At 40.8% G+C, this 22745-nt stretch overlaps 1 protein-coding gene across 2 annotated transcripts in view; it reads right to left on the bottom strand.

Annotated features, from left to right (window-relative positions):
* Positions 1-22745, bottom strand: part of LOC126260002 (ovarian-specific serine/threonine-protein kinase Lok-like) — a 207437-nt gene that overhangs the window by 51332 nt on the left and 133360 nt on the right. For both annotated transcript variants that reach the window (XM_049957157.1, XM_049957155.1), the window contains exons 5-6: positions 7885-8088; positions 7591-7805 (exon numbers count right to left, since the gene is read on the bottom strand). In XM_049957157.1, the coding sequence (XP_049813114.1) occupies positions 7591-7805; positions 7885-8088 (419 nt within the window). The remainder of the gene's footprint in view (positions 1-7590; positions 7806-7884; positions 8089-22745) is intronic.

The following is a 22745-nucleotide window of genomic DNA, read 5'->3' as shown; positions in this document are numbered from 1 at the left end:
CACCAATCACAGCTGTCAATTATAAATTTTCACCAAGTTGTATCTCAGTCCTAGGTAATTGCATTGATGAATTAAAGTCACCCAACCCAGTTGACATAATCTGCCTCTCTGAACACCATGTGACCACTGGTATAGCAACTAGGCCTAAGCACAATGAGAAACTCAGACAGGAGAGTACTGCAAATTTTAGAATAAGGGCCGGCCGAAGTGGCCGTGCGGTTAAAGGCGCTGCAGTCTGGAACCGCAAGACCGCTACGGTCGCAGGTTCGAATCCTGCCTCAGGCAAGGATGTTTGTGATGTCCTTAGGTTAGTTAGGTTTAACTAGCTCTAAGTTCTAGGGGACTAATGACCTCAGCAGTTGAGTCCCATAGTGCTCAGAGCCATTTTTTTTTTGTTAGAATAAGGAAAGGTTCTCATAAAAGTATAATTAAAAATAATATAAGTATATTTCATCAAAATATTGGGAGTTTAAAGAATAAAATAGATGAGCTTCTGGTTTGTTTAGTAGATTTAGAAGCTGAGGATGAAATAGATATACTATGCCTGTCTGAGCATCACATTGTTACTGATATGGATAAGGTAAATGTAAGTGGATATAAGCTCTCTGCACATGTAATGAGAGAAAATATGGAGAAAGGAGGAGTTGCCATATATGTCAAAAGTTATCACTGTGCAAAAAGTATAGAAACAAAAAAGTTTTGTGTAGAGAAACATATAGAAGCATGTGCCTGTGAGCTTAAATTAAATAAAGGCACATTTATAATTGTAACTGTATATAGGTCCCCATCAGGAAATTTTCATCTATTTCTGAAAAATTTGGACTCCTTGTTGTGCTATCTGTCAGACAGGGGGAAGCAAATTATTATTTGTGGGGACTTCAATGTAGATTCTCTGAAGGAGGGTAATAGGAAAAATGACCTTGAAGTATTACTCGGTTCTTTCAATTTGACACCCGTTATTGATTTTCCTACTCGGGTGGTAAAGGATAGCAGCTCACTGATAGATAACTTCTTTATAGACCAAGATAAGTTTAACCAGATAAATGCTCAGCCTGTTGAGAATGGTCTTTCTGATCATGGTGCACAGCTAGTTACAATATATGACATAGCTCCATTCAGCAATACTAAACAGTCCTCCAAAGTAGTACGTTCAGTCAACGTTTTAACAATTGCAAATTTCAGGGAAAGCCTACAGCAGTTAGACTGGGATAAAGTGTACCGTGAACCTGATGCCAATTTAAAATATAATTTATTTCATGACATTTTTGTAAATGCATTTGAAAACTGCTTCCCCAAGAAAATAGTTAAATATACTCGTAAGAAACCTTGTAACAAACCATGGCTTACTAAGGGTATAAAAATATCTTGTAACCGGAAAAGGGAAATGTATCTGACAGCAAGAAAGAGTAGTGACCCAGAAACTATCAAACATTATAAAAACTACTGTGTTATATTAAGAAAAGTTATTAAAAAATCCAGAAGTATGTGTATCATGTCTGAAATCAGCAACTCTGATAATAAAATTAAAACAATTTGGAATATTATTAAAAGAGAAACAGGTCAACCAAGAGCACAGGAAGACAGTATTACCATCAAATTGAATGAAAACTTTACGAACAAAAAGTCAGAAGTTGAAAATATTTTTAATAATCATTTTCTAAATGTTGTGGATATAGTAGGATCCAGGTGTTCATTAGAAGATGCTAGGCTGTTAATGGAAGAGGCCATACCTACGCAATTTGATACAATTGAAATCTCACCAACTTCTCCCTCTGAAATTAGGAAAATAATAAACTTGCTTGAAAGCAAAAACTCACATGGAATTGATGGCATTTCCAGCAAAATACTAAAAGCTTGTTCTCAACAGATAAGTAAGATTCTCAGCCACCTGTGTAATAGCTCTCTGGAACAGGGCATTTTCCCTGATAGACTGAAATATGCTATTGTTATACCTTTGCATAAAAAGGGGGATAGATCTGATGTCAACAATTACCGTCCAATCTCCTTTCTAACAGCATTATCCAAAATTTTTGAGAAAGTAATGTATTCAAGAGTAGCTTCACATATCTGTAATAATGAAGTACTAACAAAATGTCAGTTTGGTTTCCAGAAAGGTTTTTCAACAGAAAATGCCATATATGCTTTCACCAATCAAATTTTGAATGATCTGAACAACCGAACACCACCCATTGGGATTTTTTGTGATCTCTCAAAGGCTTTTGATTGTGTAAATCATGAAATTCTGCTAGACAAGCTCAAGTATTGTGGCATGAGTGGGACAGTGCACAAATGGTTTAATTTGTACCTAACTGGAAGAGTGCAGAAAGTTGAAATAAGTAGTTCTCATAATATGCAAAGATCAGCACATTCATCAAACTGGGGAACTATCAAGAATGGGGTTCCACAAGAGTCAGTCTTGGGTCCTTTGTTGTTCTTAATATATATTAAAGACTTGCCATTCTATATTCATGAAGAGGCAAAGTTAGTTCTCTTTGCTGATGATACAAGTATAGTAATCACACCTGACAAACAAGAATTAACTGACTAAATTCTCAATACTGTCTTTCAGAAAATTACTAAGTGGTTCCTTGTAAACGGACTCTCACTGAATTTTGATAAGACACAGTACATACAGTTCCGTACAGTGAATGGTATGACGCCATTAATAAATATAGACCTTAATCAGAAGCATATAGCTAAGGTAGAATATTCCAAATTTTTAGGTGTGGCCATTGATGAGAGATTAAATTGGAAGAAACACATTGATGATCTGCTGAAACGTTTGAGTTCAGCTACTTATGCAATAAGGGTCATTGCAAATTTTGGTGATAAACATCTTAGTAAATTAGCTTACTACGCCTATTTTCACTCGTTGCTTTCGTATGGCATCATATTTTGGGGTAATTCATCACTGAAGAATAAAGTATTTATTGCACAAAAGCATGTAATCAGAATAATAGCTGGAGTCCACCCAAGATCATCCTGCAGACATTTATTTAAGGATCTAGGGATATTCACAGTAGCTTCTCAGTATATATACTCTCTTATGAAATTTGTTGTTAACAACCAAAGCCAATTCAAAAGTAATAGCAGTGTGCATAACTACAATACTAGGAGAAAGGATGATCTTCACTATTCAAGATTAAATCTAACTTTGGCACAGAAAGGGGTGAATTATACTGGCACTAAAGTCTTTGGTCACTTACCAAATAGTATCAAAAGTCTGACAGATAACCAACAAGTATTTAAGAAGAAATTAAAAGAATTTCTGAATGACAACTCCTTCTACTCCATAGAGGAATTTTTAGATATAAATTTAAAAAGAAAAAAGGAAAAAAAATATTAAAAAAATAAAAAAATAAAAATAAAAAAACACAGAAAATGAAAAAGTTGTTATATTAACTTAAGTATGTTGTTAAATTAACTTAATTATGTCATGTATTGGAAAGTTTGACTCGTTCCACATCATTACGAAATATCGTATTCATGATCCATGGAACTAGTATTAATCTACTCTAACCCATTACGGTCGGAGGAAGGCAATGGCAAACCACCTCCACTAGGACCTTGCCTAGTAAGGCGGCGCGGTTCTCCCGCGTCACTCCCCTACGCTCTGTAAAGAAGTATGGGACTCATCATCATCATCATCATCATCAATCTAATCTAATCTAATAGGGTCAGGCTCATTCACTGACTCATCATCAGCCAGCCCAAACTGCTGAGGATAGCGACTTGCAGTTTGGAGAGGGTGTGGACCTTATACCGTAGGCATCATTTAAGAAGGAATTGTCTGAAACTGTATTCCTAAGGGGGTGAAAGTACTTTTGAAAGTATTTTGTTACTAAGGGAATTTTGAAGCTAGAACTATGAAGACTGGTATTTGGTTTCTACATCAGGAAATAAGAGATAAGTGTTTCAGCATTTTTGCAATTCGGCCATTAAAGGGGTAAAATAGTAAGCAATAGTTTTTTTGCAAATAAATAAATACCAAAGAACTACTGAATGATTGTTAAGACTACATCTATGCCAATTGGTATTTTACTTCTTGGTTAGAAATAAAAAGATATGTGTTTCAGTGTTACTGGAGGCGATGAAAATTTTTAACAAAAATTTCACTACATTCAAAAAATTTTAAGGCTAAATTTATGAAAAATTTGTATTTTACGTCTCAGATGTAAAGAAATATTTGTTAGGGGATGAAAGTTGCTTATATGGCCTTAATTAGCATGAAAAGCTTAGGTGTTGCAGTTTGTAAACAACATAAGAATTCAATGGAATGAAAACAAAAAAACAAAACAAAAAAAATCTGCAGGCCATACATACTACTTGAGTGAAGCAGTTGGCACTAAGCTAGTTATGAAATAAAATAAATATTTTTGAGAATTTTTGGAAGTTATCACTGTCCTGTGCATAAACTAATTTGTGGTAAATCAGCATTTGTGATTTAGTTAGGCCTACTGTAGCACATATTTTAACTAACATATGGGCTTATAAACCCTGTCTTACTCCCTTCTCTACCACTGCTTCCCTTTTGTGTCCTTCAATTCTTATAACTGCCTTCTGGCTTCTGTAAAAGTTGTAAATAACCTTTTGCTCCCTGTATTTTGCCCCTCCTACATTCAGAATTTTAAAGACTGTATTCTAGTTAACAATGTCAAAAGCTGTTTGTAAGTATAGAAATGAAGGATGGGTAGTCTTTCCTTAACTTATTTCCTGAGGTAAGTAGTTGGGTCAGCAGTGTCTCTCCTGTTCCCTCATTTCTCCAGAATGAGGTCAGTTTCTACCAATTTTTCCATTCATCACTAAATAATTTGTATCAATATTTCACAGCTGTGATTGATTAAACTGATATTTTGGTAATATTGCATCTGCCAGCACCTGCTTTCTTTGTAATTAGAATCACTACATTGCTCTTGAAGTCTGAAGTATTTTGCCTGTCTCATACCTCTTGCATACCATGTGGATTGTTTTGTCATCTGGCTTTACAATGACCAGTGGTTCTGAGGGAATGCTGTCTATTCAAGGGGCCTTGTTTTGACTTAGGTCTTTCAAGTCCTCTGTCAAATTCTTCTTGCAGCATCTTATCTCTCATTCACCTTCGTCTACTTCCTCTTCTCTTTCTGTAATATTTCCTTCCAGTTCATTTCAATTCTATAACCCCTTTACACATTCCTTTCACCTTTTAGCTTTCCCTCCTTTACTTAGTACTGTTTCTCCATTCAGCTCTTTTTGTTCATGGAGCTGCTTCTCTTTTTTGAAGTGGTATAAGAATTAAATTGGAGCAATATTCCTGGGTTTCTTTTCGTAAAGAAACATTGAAATAAAATTAAGCATTTCTGTTTCTGCTAATCTACCCTCAATTTCAGTTCCTGTCTTATGTATGAGTGTCTGGACACTAACTTTGGTACCACTAATAGCCCTTACATATGATCAGCATTTTGTGAGAATTCTTTTAATAATATTCTGTAATGGTAGACAATGAAGGCTTCACACTCTTGACAGCTGAAAGTGTTTCATTCAGCATTTCTCTATCTACAGCCATATGTTTTGTTTTACACATATTATTCATTTGTCCCTATTTCTTTAGAAGCTTCTGTACAGTGACAGTATACCATGGAGGATCCCTCCCATTATGATCCGTGCTACTGAGTATATATCTGTCCAGTGCATGCTGAAGTGTTCTTTTTATCTTGAGCCATAGTCCCTCTAGTGCTCCTGTCCTGAGCTAAAAGTTTCAAGTTCTTAATTAAGGTATGACAATATAGTATCATTATCAAGTTTACTGAACATACAAATCTTTATACTTGTTTTAGATGCTCTTTGTACTTTGGTAATCATTGTTGCTACAACTGTCTCATGGTTACCAATATCATTCTCAATGTGGACATTTCCAAAGAGGTCTGCTTGTGGTTGTTAGATCTAATATAGTTCCATCATGAATGGGTTTGTGAACTATCTATTCTAGGTAGTTTTTAGAGAAGACATTTAGTAATGTTTCATCAGATGTCTGATCACATGCCACCACTAAAAAACTATAATGATCCCAATTGGTTATTGGGTAATTACAGTCTCCTCCTCTGATGATACAATTTGATGTACTTGTGAACTAAGGTATTTTGGTTACATCAGTGGGTTAGTTTGGTGGTTCATAGAAGGATTCAGTTATAAGTTTATGTCCATCCCTGATATTGAGTATTGGCTAAACAATCTCACATGCAGCTTCAGTTTCTACTTTGGTGGATTTGATTGTTTTATCTAGTGCAGCAAATACACCACCCCCATTGCCCATTAGCCTGTTATTGTGGTTTCTCGAACAATCTGACTGCAGTCAGTTTCAGGTTTTAATCAGCTTAACTAGTAGCTTGGGAGTTTCCTTTCATTTTAGCAGCACTTCAAACTCTGGCACTTCATTGCAAGTGCTTTGACAGTTAATTACTGGGTTTTTAAAACTCTTGACTGTGGGGAGAATTCCTTTGGATCTCACACTGATAATTCCAGGTCTCCTGCACTTATTGTTATCTGGACTGGATGGAAAAGTTGCCCAATCTAGAAATCCCTTGTGTGCACCCCACTCACAGTCAGATACGTGGGTAACAGCATCTGATGTGCAGTGCACACATGAATTATTTAGGAATACAATAACAAATAATTAAATAGTTTAAAAATGACTCTACCTTGTTAACTAATTCTAGATTCATTCATTTATTAGTTAATTACAGTTTGGTAATTTGCATATGCAGTTTCTGACCCATGGATTATTCACTGATGTAAATAAAGGCATAAACATGAGCATGTGTGACTACACCATATGATACAAGACAAGCAAGCTTATAAAAAAAGGTTTGACATTTTCCCACCCTGTCTCTTTACAGTGGCTGATTACAGAGGGGTAAGCTATCATGAGGCTGAAAGGAATCTGCATGTGTTATATTGCATCTTTCAATTAGAATCAGAGTTTCAGTAACTATCAACTGCGCGTTTCATTATTATGACCTGACTGCTAGTGATCACATAAGATAAAAGAGATTGAGAACACATTTTTAGTGTCTGTGAAAGAGGATTAAAGAAATATATATATACATTATCCTACATGGATATAAATTGAAATCCTCCTATGTTAACTTCAGTAACTTACTTTGAGATCACTTGCATTATTTTTTTCCTGTTCATAGAATTTTGTTTATCCAGCTTAAAAGAAGGATAGGAAATATGCAAGGCAAAGATTTCGTTTCATAGTAATACCAGTTTGAGAATTAATGGTGTATCTGAATGGAGTGGCTAACTATATGTCAGTGATTTGTTTCCTTTAAGTATATTGTAATTGGGAGAGTGATAAAGTGCAGTGGTATTTTAGGTAAAGTATAAAACAGAATATTGCCAAAGTAAGAGGTAGAAACAGAGAAGAGATCAAGGACAGGAATATGATGACAGAGATGAAGATGTAAAAAATACTAAGAAAAATAACAAAGATACACGATTATGGTCAGTACTATCTCCTTCCATCCATGACATTACAATTCAGTTTATTTAGCTTTTATTAAACAAGTTCTTACAATAAATTTAAAACTAGTGGAATGTTATCTGTCTCACCAATAAAACAGAATGACTCCCATGCTCCATACATCAACTTGCTTCGTATATGTCTTTCCCCTGGATGCAGCTGAATGTATTTCAGGTGCTATGTAAAATGGTGTACCTACTTTTGTATCCATGGCACTCTGGAGACATTCATTTTTTGAAACTCCAAAGTCACTCACTTTAATTATGGTCTCAGGTTTTCTTTCCATCAGTAAAATGTTTTCTGGCTGTGAAACAAAGTGTCACTTATTTAGCAACAGGAACAGGCACGTGTAATATTTCTCAAATAGTTATTTTATAACTGACCTTGAGATCACGATGACAGATGCCTTTATTATGGATGTACTCAACGGCAAGTGACAACTGATAAAATATTAATTTTGTCTGCTTCTCAGTGAGCCTAAGGCGTGGTTGAATCCAGTTGACAAGATCACCACCTTCCATAAGTTCCAAGATAATATAAAGATCTCTGTTGTGGAATACCATATCTTCCATTGAGATAACACATGGCTGCAATATAGAAAGAAAGACTGATTTGTTACTAAAAAGTGAATTCCACACATGATACTGTCTTTCATCTACAGGTGTTATCAGCATAAAAAAATTACCTGTGGTTAATTTTCAGTAATATATGATTAACAGCTATTATAAAGGAAATGCAAATTTATTTACATTCATATTATGGAAATGAAATGGAAAACAACTACAAATGTGTTTTAATCTAAGTCAATATATATTCTATTCACTGAAGCAATGAGGAAGAAATTCTGAGCGAAACAAGAAAACAAATTAGGACAGTCCTAAATGTGTGCACAATCTCCAGACGTATAATTAGTGGTATTATTCAGGTGATATTGGTAAGTGATACATACATTAACAGAATGAATGGTGGCATTAGAGAACAGTTCTATGTCTCAAGGACGCTCCTGCATTTTTGTTGATGTATGACTAGTGCAAGAGACTATTTCAATTAAACAATCGAAAATCCAGGATGGAATGTAACAATAGTAGGAAAGGTATAGTTGCTACTCACCATATAATGGGGATGCTGAGTCGCAGATAGGCACAAAAAAAGAATGCCGGAAAGTGAGCTTTGTTGAAAATAGACAACACACGCACACACACACACACACACACACACACACACACACACACACACACACACACAAATGCACACATACACATGACCACTGTCTCTGGCAGCTGGAACCAGATTGCGAGCAGCAGTGCATGGTGGAACAGTCAGCTGGGTGGGAGTAAGGAGAAGGATGGGGTGGGGAGGGGGAGGGATAGAAGGTAGGGGTGGGGATGGTTAAGTGCTGTTAGAGGGAGTGTGCAGGAATGAGGTGGAGATCAGGGCAGCTAAGTGCAGTTGGAGGTTAGACAGAATGCGGGGGGAGGGGGGGGGGGGTGGAGAGGGCAGGGTGACAGAAAAGGAGAAGTAAGAAGACTGGGTGCTTTGGTGGAATAGAGGACTGTGTAGTGCTGGAATGGGAACAAGGAAGGGGCTAGATGGGCAAGGGAAATGACTAATGAAGGTTGAGGCCAGGAGGGTTATGGAGCATCGTTCAGAAGGAGCCAGATGGCATAGACTGTGAAATAGTCATTGAAATGAAGAACGTCATGTTGGGCAGTGTGCTCAGAAACAGGGTGGTCCAATTTTTTGTGGCTGCACTTTGTCCGTGGCCATTCATGTGGACAGAGAGCTTGCTGGTTGTCATGCCCATATAGAATGCGGCACAGTGGTTGCAGCTTAGCTTGTAGAGCATATGACTGGTTTCACAGGTAGCCCTTCCTCCGATAGGATAGATAATATATGTGCATGGACTGAATTAGGTGGTGGTGGGAGGATGTATGAGGCAGGTCTTGCATCTAAGTCTATTACAGGGGTATGAGCCATAAAGAAAGGGGTTGGGAGCAGGGGTTGTGTAGGGATGGAAGAGGATATTGTGTAGGTTTGTTGGGTGGTGGAATACCATTGTAGGACATTTCTCATTTCTGGATATGATGAGTGGTAGTCGAAACCCTGGCAGAGAATGTAATTCAGTTGCTTCAGTCCTGGTTGGTATGGAGTCATGAGGGGAATGGCCAGATGGTGAGACTTTGGGAGGTGGTGGGGATTTGAAAGATAAGGCACAGGGATCCATTTTTGTACTGGATTTGAAAGGTAATTATGATCTGTAAAAGTCTCAGAGAGAGACTCAGAATATTTTGGGAGAGACTGTTCACCACTACAGATGAGACAGCCACACATGGCTGTATGGAAGGGACTTCTTGGTATGGAATGGGTAGCAGCTGTCGAAGTGGAGGTATTGCTGGAGGTTGGTAGGTTTGGTATGGACAGAGGTACTGATGTAGTCATCTTTGAGGTGGAGATCAATATTGAGGAAGGCAGCTTGTTGGGTTGAGTAGGACCAGGTAAACTGAATGGAGGTGAAAGTGTTGAGGTTCTGCAGGGATGTGGATAAGGTGTTCTCACCCTTGACCCAGGTCATGAAGGCATCATCAATGAACATGGACCTGGTGAGGAGCTTGGGTTTCTGGGTGTTTAAGAAGGATTCTTCTAGATGGCCAATAAATAGGTTGGCATAAGATGGTGCCATGCAGATGCCCATAGCTGCACCCCAGACTTTTTGTAGGAAATGCTTTCAAATGATGAGTAATTGTGGGTGAGGATGTAGTTGGTCATGGTGACTAGGAACGAGGTTGTTGGTTTGGAATCCTTCAGGCATTAGGAAGGGTAGTGTTCAATAGCAGTAAGGCCATGGGCATTAGGGATCTTAGTGTAAAGGGAGGTGGGATCAATATTGACAAGCAGGGCACTGTGTTGTAAATGAACAGTGGAGCTTCAGTGGAGGAAATGGTTAGTATCTTTTATATAGGAGTGTATGTTCCAGTAACAGACTGAATATGTTGGTCTATGAGAGCAGAGATTCTCTCAGTCGGGGCACAGTAGCCAGCCACAATAGGGCATCGTTGGTGGTTAGATTTATGTACTTTAGGAAGCATGTACAAGGTAGGACTGTGGGGAGTGGTATGGGTGAGGAGAGAGATGGACTTCAGGGAGAGGTTCTGGGATGGGCCCAAGGATTTGAGGAGAGACGGGAGATCCTGTTGCATTTCTGGGAAGGGGTCACTGTGGTAGGGTTTGTAGGTGGATGAATCCAACATTTGCTAGATAGTCCTTGCAGTTCAGAGCAACAGGCATGGAGCCTTTGTCATCAGTTAGGAATATAATGTCAGTATCAGTTTTTAGGTGGTGTGTTTCAGTTCTTGCTGTGGAGTTTAAGGTTAGTTTGCATGCTGTGGGATTTGGGGAATGAGGCAAGGCTTGAGATTAAGAAATTCTGGGGAGTTGACAGTTTCCAACAATCTTTTTGTTGTGCCTATCTGTGACTCAGCATCTCTGCTATATGGTGAGTATCAACTATCCTCCTCTTAATATTGTTAACTTCCATTCTGGATTTTCCAGTGTTTCATTTTGCCTTATGGCTTTTCTTCCATCCTAACCCAGTGCTGTTTTCCTTTTTTCCTTTGCTACTATTTTCTAATGCATTTCTTTACTCAGTGCCCATCCTTTTTCTTCTTTTCTGTATTTCTCTTGTTGCCTTACAAACTACACTACACACTCTACTTATGAGGCACATTCTATCAACCATATTGGTCGCACTCAACAGAGGACTACAAGATCATGCACGTTATTGATGCAGCATCTCATGTCCCACATTACTCCCTCCGATGTGTTAATCCTTTACCTTAAAATCAATCACTCTCCCGGAGTCACTTTCACTTCTTTTCGCCATGTTATTTCCTGTACCTTTCCTGTGCCACACGAACTGGTATCTCATCCTACCAACCTCTCGCCACCCCTAACTCCTCCTCTCTATTTCAGTTCGAAGCTACTACATTCAACTAATGTAGTCACATCTGCCGTCCCTCTTCTTCACATTTAGCCACCCACAAACCTGCTACCCACATTACTAATTTATTTATTTATTTATTTTTTCTTTGATCTCATTATGACTTCATGCAAATTTCAGTTTGTTTTCACCTTTCACTATCTGCCTACTCCCTCACATTTCATATGGTTTCCACATGCTTCATCTTTTTCTTCATTTTTCCCATGTGTTTGGGTGTATTTTTGTGAATTTTTCGGACATATTTACGTATTTTTACACCTTTTTTTCCACCATTGTGGATCCTTGCCCCTTCCAGCTGCATCAATATCAATATATGTGCTTCCTGCCGCCGTTGGATAAGCAGCTGCAGCAGCAAGTCGTATACCCCTAGCTTACTTATTTGTTACATAGTTTAATTCTTAATTTCTTTGCGTGTTTTTGGGTACTTGCATTGTTTAATTCATAAATTTCGGGCGTATTATAGTATTTGAGAGTTGTAGCATCACGCTTTAGTGTTTACTTTGTAGATTCTTACTTAAATTGCGTGTGAGTTTCGTATAGGAGGTGTAATTTTGAGTTTTAGTTACTGTAATCATAAATTCAGGCAGATTGTAGCGCAGTCATTAGGCATTTGTACAGGTTAGTTAATACATTCTTTGCATGTTTCCCTTGCGTTATCTAGGCACTGACTCGTGTTTCAGTAACTGTTGTTCAACATCGATTAGAATGGACAGGGACTGTGATTGCTGTGTTCGGATGAGGGCTGAGTTGGCATCCCTTCGCTCACAGCTGCAAGTGGCGCTGACTTTGGTCGCACAGCTTGAGGCTGTTGCCAATGGGCACCACTGTGGGGAGCCGGATTTGGGTATCATGGGGATATCAACCTCGTCCCGTCTGTCCCCAGATTGGTCTGCCGCTGTGGTTGCCCTGGTTGCTGCCCGCAGTGGGGCTGAGCCCTCGCCTGTGGTTGATTGGGAGGTCGTTCCAAGGCGTGGCAGGCAGCGAAAGATGTCCCCAGAGGCTGATCAGAAAGCCTCCCCGGTGCGTCTGACAAACAGGTTTCAGGCACTGTCTCTGGCTGAGCCAGATGCAGCTGCCTGCCCTGTTTCAGAGGATGATTCTCAGTCTTCAAGGTCCCGGCAATCACAGAGGGTGGGCTTATTGGTAGTTGGGAGCTCCAATGTTAGGAGCGTAATGGGGCCCCTTAGGTATATGGCGGCTAAGGAGGGGAAGAAATCCAGTGTGCACTCCACGTGCATTCCGGGAGGAGTCATTCCTGATGTGGAAAGGGTCCTTCCGGATGCCATGAAGAGCACAGGGTGCAGCCAGCTGCAGGTGGTGGCACATGTCGGCACTAATGACGTGTGTCACTTTGGATCTGAGGAAATTCTCTCTGGATTCCAGCGGCGATCTGACTTGGTGAAGGCTGCCGGTCTTGTTTACGAGATGAAGACAGAGCTCACCATCTGCAGCATCGTTGACAGAACCGACTGCGGACCTTTGGTGCAGAGCCGAGTGGAGGGTCTGCATCAGAGGCTCAGGAGGTTTTGCGACCGTGTTGGCTGCGCCATAGGGTGGTGGGGTTTCGGGTTCCACTGAATAGGTCAGGAGTTAACTACACTCAGCTGGCGGCTACATGGGTAGCGGAGGCTGTGTGGCGTGGACTGGGCGGTTTTTTAGGTTAGAAGGCCTCGGGAAAGTACGGGGTGGGCTGCAATCTCAAAGGGTGCATGGCAAATACAGGACGTGCTTGGATCAAGGAACAGTCGGAATTGTAGTTGTAAATTGTTGTAGTTGTGCTGGGAAAGTCCCTGAGCTTCAAGCGCTAATAGAAAGCACAGAATCTGAAATCGTTATAGGTACAGAAAGCTTAAATAAGTTCTGCAGAAATTTTTATGAAGTCTCAGACGGTATTCAGGAAAGATAGATTAGGCAGAATTGGTGGTGGAGTGTTTGTGTCTGTCAGTAGTGGTTTATCTTGTAGTGAAGTCGAAGTAGATACTCCGTGCGAATTGGTATGGGTGGAGGTTATACTTCACAGCCGAGCTAAGTTAAAAATTGGCTCCTTCTACCGACCCCCAGACACCGATGATATAGTTGCGGAACAGTTCAGAGAAAATTTGAGTCTCGTAACAAATAAATACCCTACTCATACGGTTATAGTTGGTGGGGACTTCAACCTTCCCTCGATATGTTGGCAAAAATACTTGTTCAAAACCGGTGGTAGGCAGAAAACATCTTCCGAGATTGTCCTAAATGCTTTCTCCGAAAATTATTTCGAGCAGTTAGTCCACGAACCCACGCGAATTGTAAATGGTTGCGAAAACACACTTGACCTCTTAGCCACAAACAATCCAGAGCTGATAGAGAGCATCATGACTGATACAGGGATTAGTGATCACAAGGTCGTTGTAGCTAGGCTCAATACCGTTTCTTCCAAATCCACCAGAAAAAAAAAACGCAAAATAATTTTATTTAAAAAATCGGATAAAGTGTCACTAGAAGCCTTCCTAAGAGACAATCTCCATTCCTTCTGAACTGACTATGCAAATGTAGACGAGATGTGGCTCAAATTCAAAGATATAGTAGCAACAGCAATTGAGAGATTCATACCTCATAAATTGGTAAGAGATGGAACTGATCCCCTGTGGTACACAAAACAGGTCCGAACTCTGTTGAAGAGGCAACGGAAAAAGCATGCGAAGTTCAGAAGAACACAAAATCCCGAAGATTGGCTAAAATTTACAGACGCGCGAAATTTGGCACGGACTTCAATGCAAGATGCCTTTAATAGGTTCCACAACGAAACATTGTCTCGAAATTTGGTAGAAAATCCGAAGAAATTCTGGTCGTATGTTAAGTACACAAGCGGCAAGATGCAGTCAATACCTTCGCTGCGCAGTGCCGATGGTACTGTTACCGACGACTGTGCCGCTAAAGCGGAGTTATTGAACGCAGTTTTCTGAAATTCCTTCACCAGGGAAGATGAATGGAATATTCCAGAATTTGAAACACGAACAGCTGCTAGCATGAGTTTCTTAGAAGTAGATACCTTAGGGGTTGCGAAGCACCTCAAATCGCTTGATACGGGCAAGTCTTCAGGTCCAGATTGTATACCGATTAGGTTCCTTTCAGATTACGCTGATACAATAGCTCCCTACTTAGCGCTCATATACAACTGCTCGCTCACCGATAGATCTGTACCTACAGATTGGAAAATTGCGTAGGTCGCACCAGTGTTTAAGAAGGGTAGCAGGAGTAATCCATCGAACTACAGACCTATATCATTGACGTCGGTTTGCAGTAGGGTTTTGAAGCATATACTGTATTCAAACATTATGAATCACCTCGAAGGGAACGATCTATTGATACGTAATCAGCATGGTTTCAGAAAACATCGTTCTTGTGCAACGCAGCTAGCTCGTTATTCGCACGAAGTAATGGCCGCTATCGACAGGGGATCTCAAGTTGATTCCGTATTTCTAGATTTCTGGAAAGCTTTTGACACCATTCCTCAGAAGCGACTTCTAATCAAGCTGCGGGCCTATGGGGTATTGTCTCAGTTGTGCGACTGGATTCGTGATTTCCTGTCAGGAAGGTCGCAGTTCGTAGTAATAGATGGCGAATCATCGAGTAAAACTGAAGTGATATCAGGTGTTCCCCAGGGAAGCGTCCTGGGACCTCTACTGTTCCCGATCTATATAAATGCCCTGGGTGACAATCTGAGCAGTTCCCTTAGGTTGTTCACAGATGATGCTGTAATTTACCATCTAGTAAGGTCATCCGAAGACCAGTATCAGTTGCAAAGTGATTTAGAAAAGATTGCTGTATGGTGTGGCAGGTGGCAGTTGACGCTAAATAACGAAAAGTGTGAGGTGATCCACATGAGTTCCAAAAGAAATCCATTGGAATTCGATTACTTGATAAATAGTACAATTCTCAAGGCTGTCAATTCAACTAAGTACCTGGGTGTTAAAATTACGAACAACTTCAGTTGGAAAGACCACATAGATAATATTGTGGGGAAGGCGAGCCAAAGGTTGCGTTTCATTGGCAGGACACTTAGAAGATGCAACAAGCCCACTAAAGAGACAGCTTACACTACACTCGTTCGTCCTTTGTTAGAATATTGCTGCACGGTGTGGGTTCCTTACCAGGTGGGATTGACGGAGGACATCGAAAGGGTGCAAAAAAGGGCAGCTCATTTTGTATTATCACGTAGTAGGGGAGAGAGTGAGGCAGATATGATACGCGAATTGGGATGGAAGTCATTACAGCAAAGACGTTTTTCGTCGCGGCGAGATCTATTTACGAAATTTCAGTCACCAACTTCCTCTTCCGAATGCAAAAATATTTTGTTGAGCCCAACCTACATAGGTAGGAATGATCATCAAAATAAAGTAAGAGAAATCAGAGCTCGAACAGAAAGGTTTAGGTGTTCGTTTTTCCCACGCGCTGTTCGGGAGTGGAATGGTAGAGAGATAGTATGATTGTGGTTCGACGAACCCTCTGACAAGCACTTTAATGTGAATTGCAGAGTAGTCATGTAAACGTAGATGTAGATGTAGATGAAAAGTTTCCTTATCCCTAGCCAGAACCCAGTCCCACATATTGTTCCTGCATTTTTGCTTAGACTTCACCAATATAGGCCTGCAAAGCCAAATCAGTCAGCCCTGAAACTACTTGCAATACTTTATTTATTTATTTACACATCAAGTTCCACAGGACCAAATTGAGGAGCAAATCTCCAAGGTCAGGGAACACTTCAGGACATGAAGTTACAACATAAAAGTAATAATAGATAAAAATAAAATATTTATGAACCCAAAAAAAGTCAATCCAAAAGTTTAAGTAGCCAGCTGCAGTGGCTGAGCAGTTCTAGGCCCTTCAGTCCGGAACCACGCGACTGCTAGTCACAGTTTCGAATCCTGCCTCGCGTATGGATGTGTGTGGTGTCCTTAGGTTAGTTAGGTTTAAGTAGTTCTAAGTCTAGGGGACTGATGACCTCAGATGTTAAGTCCCATAGTGCTCAGAGCCATTTGAACCATTTGTTTAAGTAAATGCAATCAACAATACAACAAGAATCAGCTTAATTTTTCAAGGAACTCCTCAATAGAATAGATGGAGTGAGCCATGAGGAAACTTTCCAGTTTTGATTTGAAAGTGCATGGATTGCTGCTAAGATTTTTGAATTTGAGTGGTAGCTTATTGAAAATGGATGTACAAGAGTTAAGGAAGTCTGATCAAAATACAGGTTTGATTTCTGCCAAGTAGTAACTGAGTGAAAGCTGCTTATTCTTGGGAATAAGCTAAAATTGTTAACAAGAAATGACAGTATGGAATATATATATTGAGAGGCCAATGTCAAAATACCCAGACTTGTGAATAGGGGTCGACAATAGGTTCATGAACTTACACCACTTATTGCCCAAACCACCCACTTCTGAGCTGAAAATATCCTTTTAGAATGGGAAGAGTTACTCCAAAATATAATACCATATGACATAAGTGAATAAAAATAAGTAACCTTGACTAATTTTCATGTCAAACAATCACTTACTTCAGATACCGTTCGAATAGTAAAAATGACAGCATTAAGTCTTTGAACAAGATGATGAACATGGGCTTTCCATAACAGTTTACTATCTATCTGAACGCCTAGAAATTTGAACTGTTCAGTTTCACTAATCATATGCCCATTCTGTGAAATTAAAACGTCAGATTTTGTTGAATTGTGTGTTAGAAACTGTAAAAACTGAGTCTTACTGTGATTTAGCGTTAGTTTATTTTATACGAGCCATGAACTTAGGTCATGAACTGCACTATTTGAAACTGGGCCCATGTTGCACACAATATCCTTTACCACCAAGCTAGTGTCATCAGCAAACAGTAATATTTTAGAGTTACCTGTAATACTAGAGGGCATATCATTTATATAAATAAGGAACAGGAGTGGCCCCAACACTGATCCCTGGGGCACCTGCCAATTGACTGCACCCCACTCAGACCCCACATCACAGCTTCTGCTGTCTGTTGCTAAATTAAGAGGTGAACCAATTGTGAGCTACTCACTGTATTCCATAACGGTCCAACTTCTGGAGCAATATTTTGTGGTCAACACAATCAAATGATTTAGTTAATTCAAAAAATATGCCTAATATTCGAAACCTCTCCATCTATAAAATTCTGCTGCTATGTAATCCCAAATTTCTGAATCCCACAACACACATTGAAACTCTTGCCCTCCAGGAACACGAGCATCAGCACAACACCACCTAAAAACACTATCCATCCTGCTCACTTCCTACTCCTGCCTTGGACTGCCACTGTCCATCACCTCTAAAAAACCTGCAAATTTCCCCCATGTCCCCTCATAACTGACAAACCCTGTCTTGCAGTCCTACTACATTTACACCACCCTCCAAAACTTCCTCCCACCACCACACAGGATGCAGAACCAAAACAGACCCAAACACAGTCATGAACCTTTCCTCCAAAAGCCTTAGCCCCACATAAGTATCAGTCCTTTCCAAAGGTCTCACCTTTTGCCATACTCCCAAATTCAGTCATGCAGGACATGTTAAGGACTTTCTCTCCTTCTCTCAGTCCCTACAGTGGATACATTTTTTTGCCACCAACGCTACCCATCTGACTCAACCAAAACACCAATGTTCAACCCTGTCTGACTCAGTTCACTCCTCATCCAACCATGATCCACCCCCACTACCCCAAATTACCCCCTGTTAACTTTCCTGAATTTCTTAACCTGGAACCTTACCTCACCATCATTCCCCAAATTCCTCAATATACAAACTAACCTTACATCCACAGCAAGAACCACAATCCACCACCTAAAAACTGATACTGACCTTTTAATACTACCTGCCGACAAAGGCTCCACCACTGTTCTTTTGAGCCGCAAGGATTACCTGGCAGAAGGACTCCACCAGATGTCAGATTCATCCACCTACAAACCCTGCCACAGTGACTCCATTCCAGAAATCCAGCAGGGTCTCCAGTCTCTCCTCAAATCCTTAGGCACACCCCAGAAACTTTCCCCAGAGTCCACCTCTTTCCTCACCCCTACCACTCCCTGGTGCTCCTACGTTCTAACGTCTCCTAAACTCCATAAATCTAACCATGGGCGATGCCCCATTGTGGCTGGTTACTGTGCCCCCACTGAGAGAATCTCTGCTCTTGTAGACCAACAACTTCAGTCTATTACCTGGAACCTACCCTCCTATATAAAAGATACTAACCATTTCCTCCACCAACTCTCCACAGTTCCTGTTCCTTTACCACATGCTGCCCCACTCGTCACTGCTGGCGCAACCTCCCTCTACACTAAGTCCCTAATGCATATGGCCTTACCACTATTGAACACTATCCTTCCTAATGTCCAATGGATTCAAGACCAACAACCTCCTTCCTAGTCACCATGACCAACTAATCCTCACCCACAATTACTACTCTCTTAAGGCATTTTCTACAAACAAATCTGAAGTACAGCTATGGGCACCTGCATGGTACCATCTTATGCCAACCTATTCATGGGCCATCTAAAAGAATCCTTCTTAAACACCCAGATTCACAAGTCCCTCACCTGGTTCAGGTTCACTGATGACATCTTCATGATCTGGGTCAAGAGTGAGGACACCTTGTTCACATTCCTGCAGAACCTTAACACTTTCTTCCCCATTCACATCACCTCGTCCTACTCAACCCAACAAGTCACCTTTATCAATGTTGACCTCCATTTCAAAGACGACTACTACAGTGCCTCTGTCCAACATCAAACCTACCAACCTCCAGCAATATCTCAACTTCGACAGCTGCCACTCACTTCACACCAAGAAGTTCCTTCCAAACAGCCTAGCCACCCACAGCTGTCGCATCTGTAATGATGAACTGTTCCCTCTCAAAATATACTGAGGGTCTCACTGAGGCCTTTACAGATTGTAATTACCCTCCCAACCTTGTACAAAAACAGGTCTCCCATGCCTTATCTTTCAAGTTACCCACCACCTCCCTAAGTCCTACCATCCAGCCACAGAAGAGCATTCCTCTCGTGACTCAGTAGCACCCAGGACAGGACCAACTGAATTACATCCTCTGCCAGGCTTTTAACTAACTCTTGTCGTACACAGAAATGAAAACCTTACCCACTATCGTTTCCACCCCTCCCACAGTGGTATTCTGCTGCCCACCAAACCTACATAATATCCTTGTCCATTCCTACACAACCTCTGCTCCCAACCCCTTGGCACATGGCTCATGTTCCTGTAAAAGACCTAGATGCAAGACCTGCCTCATACAACCTCCCACCACCACCACCTACTTCAGTCCAGTCACAAACATCACCTAGCCTATCAGAGGCAGGGCTACCTTTGAAACCAGCCGTATGATCTACAAGCTATGCTGCAACCACTGTGTTACATTTTATGGGGGCATGGCTACCAACAAGCTGTCTCACAGCATGAATGGCCACCAACAAACTGTGGCCAAAAAAAAGCTGGACCATCCTGTTGCTGAGCAGGCTGCCCAACATGACATTTTCATTTCAATGGCTGCTTTGCAGTCTGTGCCACCTGGATTCTTCCTACCAACACCAGCTTTTCTGAACTGTGCAGATGGAAACTCTCCTTGCAATATATCCTCCATTCCCATTACCCTTCTGGCCTCAACCTTCATTAATCATTGTCCTTACCCATCTAGCCCCTTCCCTGTTCCCATTCCAGCACTACACAGCCATTTATTCCACCAATGCACCCAATCTTTTTACTTCTCTCCTTTTCTGCCACTCCAGCCTCTGTCTAACCTCTTGACTGCACGTAGCTGCCCTACGCTCCGCCTCACCACTGCATGCTCCCACTAGCAGCACTTTACCATCACCTGCCCCTATCCTGCTATCCCTCACCCTTCCTGCCTCAGCCTCCCCCTTACCAACACCTGGTCATCTCTCACATAACGTGTTGTTGCTCGCAGTCTGGCACCAGCTGCCGGAGAGTGTGGTCGTGTGTGTGTGTGTGTGTGTGTGTGTGTGTGTGTGTGTGTGTGTGTGTGTGTGTGTGTGTGTGTGTGTGTGTGGGCACGCGCATGTATACATGTTGTCTATTTTCGACAAATGCCTTGTTGGGCGAGAGTGCACTTTTCGACGGTCTTTTTTGTTGCGCCTGTCTGTGACTCAGCATCTCCGCTGTATGATGAATAGCAACTATACTTTTCATAATATTATTATAGTCTATTTAAATTATTTATATCAAGAAAGTATGTTTGAGAACTGCTCTGTACAATTAACTGATTTGAATACAGTGATCATGTCCATCTGTATGATTTCTGGGAGTGCTGTGACAAAATGTTTGTTAGCTAAATTTAAAACTTCAGACAGAGAGCGCTCTACATTTTTGGCAATATTTATTGACTCAAATGTCTTGCTTAAAACTGTGTTTGCAAATGTTAAGTATCATTCTAGTATGAGAAGGAAGATTCACTTGAAGCTTCTGTCCTCACAACAGGTGGAACCTCTCCAACTGAGCAACATGCCCTATCCTTCTGTCTTCCTCAAGGATGAAACTACATGGTCCCATCACATTAATGTGACCACCACCTGTGTTTGATATCAATATGCAATAACCATTCTAACACTGCAGGTGTGGTAGCACTAGCAGTGGAGGGTATATAAATGGGTTAGAGGACACAGGAAACAGCACAGTCATCATCGTAATGTGGGACTGGAGCAGTTTAACTTACGTCTAAATGAGCATGATCAGGGGCTTTTGAACCAAGGGTGGAAGCATTTCTGAAATTGAGGTGCAACTGTTGAGCAACTGACCACCTAGATAAATCAAGGGGCTCCCAACACTGTCTCCTCAATGACTGTTCAGTGAATAATACTGCTGATGGGCCTCCACAGCAGGTGCCTGTTTTATGAACCCATGCTGACTGCTGTTTATTGGCGATGAAGGCTGGAATTTTTTACACCAACACCACAACTGGACGTCCACTGAGTGGTGACAAGAGTCCTTTTCACATTAATCATGTTTTATGCTCAATCAGAAAGATGGCCATTGGTGTGTATGGCATAGGACATCTGAAAGCAAACTGTGAGGGAGCATTATTGACTAGGGAATGTTTTCATGATATTCCCTGAGTGATCTCACAATTCTGGAAGGCACAATGGATCAAGACAAGTATGCATCTATCCTTAGGGACAATTTCCACCCTACATGTAGCTTGTTTTTCCTCAGCATGATGTCATCTACCAACAGGACAATGCAACATGGCACACTGCTTGCTGTGTACCTGGATGAGTTTACAATACTTCCCTGGCCCCCAAACTTCCAAATTTAAACCCAATCGAGAATCTGTGGGACCACCTTGATCATGTAGTTTGTGCCATGGACCCTCAACTGCGAAACCTGGCCACTGCACTAGAGTTTGCAAGGCTCCACATCCCACCTTCTAGAACCTCAAGGACTCTCTTCCTACATGTCTGTACTGCAAAAGGTGGTTATTCAGCCTTCTGACAGGTTGTCACATTAATGTGACTACACACCAGGGTTAAAATCTAGGATAGCTTTTTGTACTTTTGTATGTGTCTCGTGGCAGTACTAGATATTTCACCTCTTGAAGAAAAATGATGGCCAGTAATTTGGACTCATTTTTTTAAAGTATTGCAGGTGTATTTTCAGTTTTCAGACTAGCCTAGACTATTCTTAGCATTTCAGAGTATTATAAGAATAAACAGATGTGGAAACTGTTATGGTATTTGAGATTGAAGAGAAATTGGTGTTCCCTCAGTAAAACCTATGTGTCCTGCAGGGCTCTGCTTTGGGCCCTGACCTCTTTGCATTGTTCATAAATGACCTTCCAGAACATATACCCAAACTTAGTTCATTTTTGTAGGTAGGTGATACAATATACTGATAACAAGTGATGAGCACACACACCAAGAAATGGTCCAGGAACATATTCTCCACTTAGTCATAGTTGCAGCAACCAGTTTTCTGATAAACACACAAAAAGCAATCAACATACGAAAAAAATAATCCTCCATCCAGTCCAGATGTACATATTGATGAAACTAAAATTAGCACAGTACAGGAAGCAAAATTTCTTGATCTGCATATCAGTGATACATAAAGGCAAAAATTGTGTACAGAAACACTGCTAAAAATCTTAACAAAAACTGTTTCTCACTGTGATCAGAAACAGGTACAGCCAATGCTGACACTTCAGAGTTATGTACCATGCCTTAAGTGAGTCTGT

This window comes from Schistocerca nitens, chromosome 5, assembly GCF_023898315.1.
Source record: "Schistocerca nitens isolate TAMUIC-IGC-003100 chromosome 5, iqSchNite1.1, whole genome shotgun sequence".
Classification (NCBI taxonomy): Eukaryota; Metazoa; Arthropoda; class Insecta; order Orthoptera; family Acrididae; genus Schistocerca; species Schistocerca nitens.
Note: the sequence above shows the minus strand (reverse complement) of the source record. Positions and strands in the feature narration are given on the sequence as shown.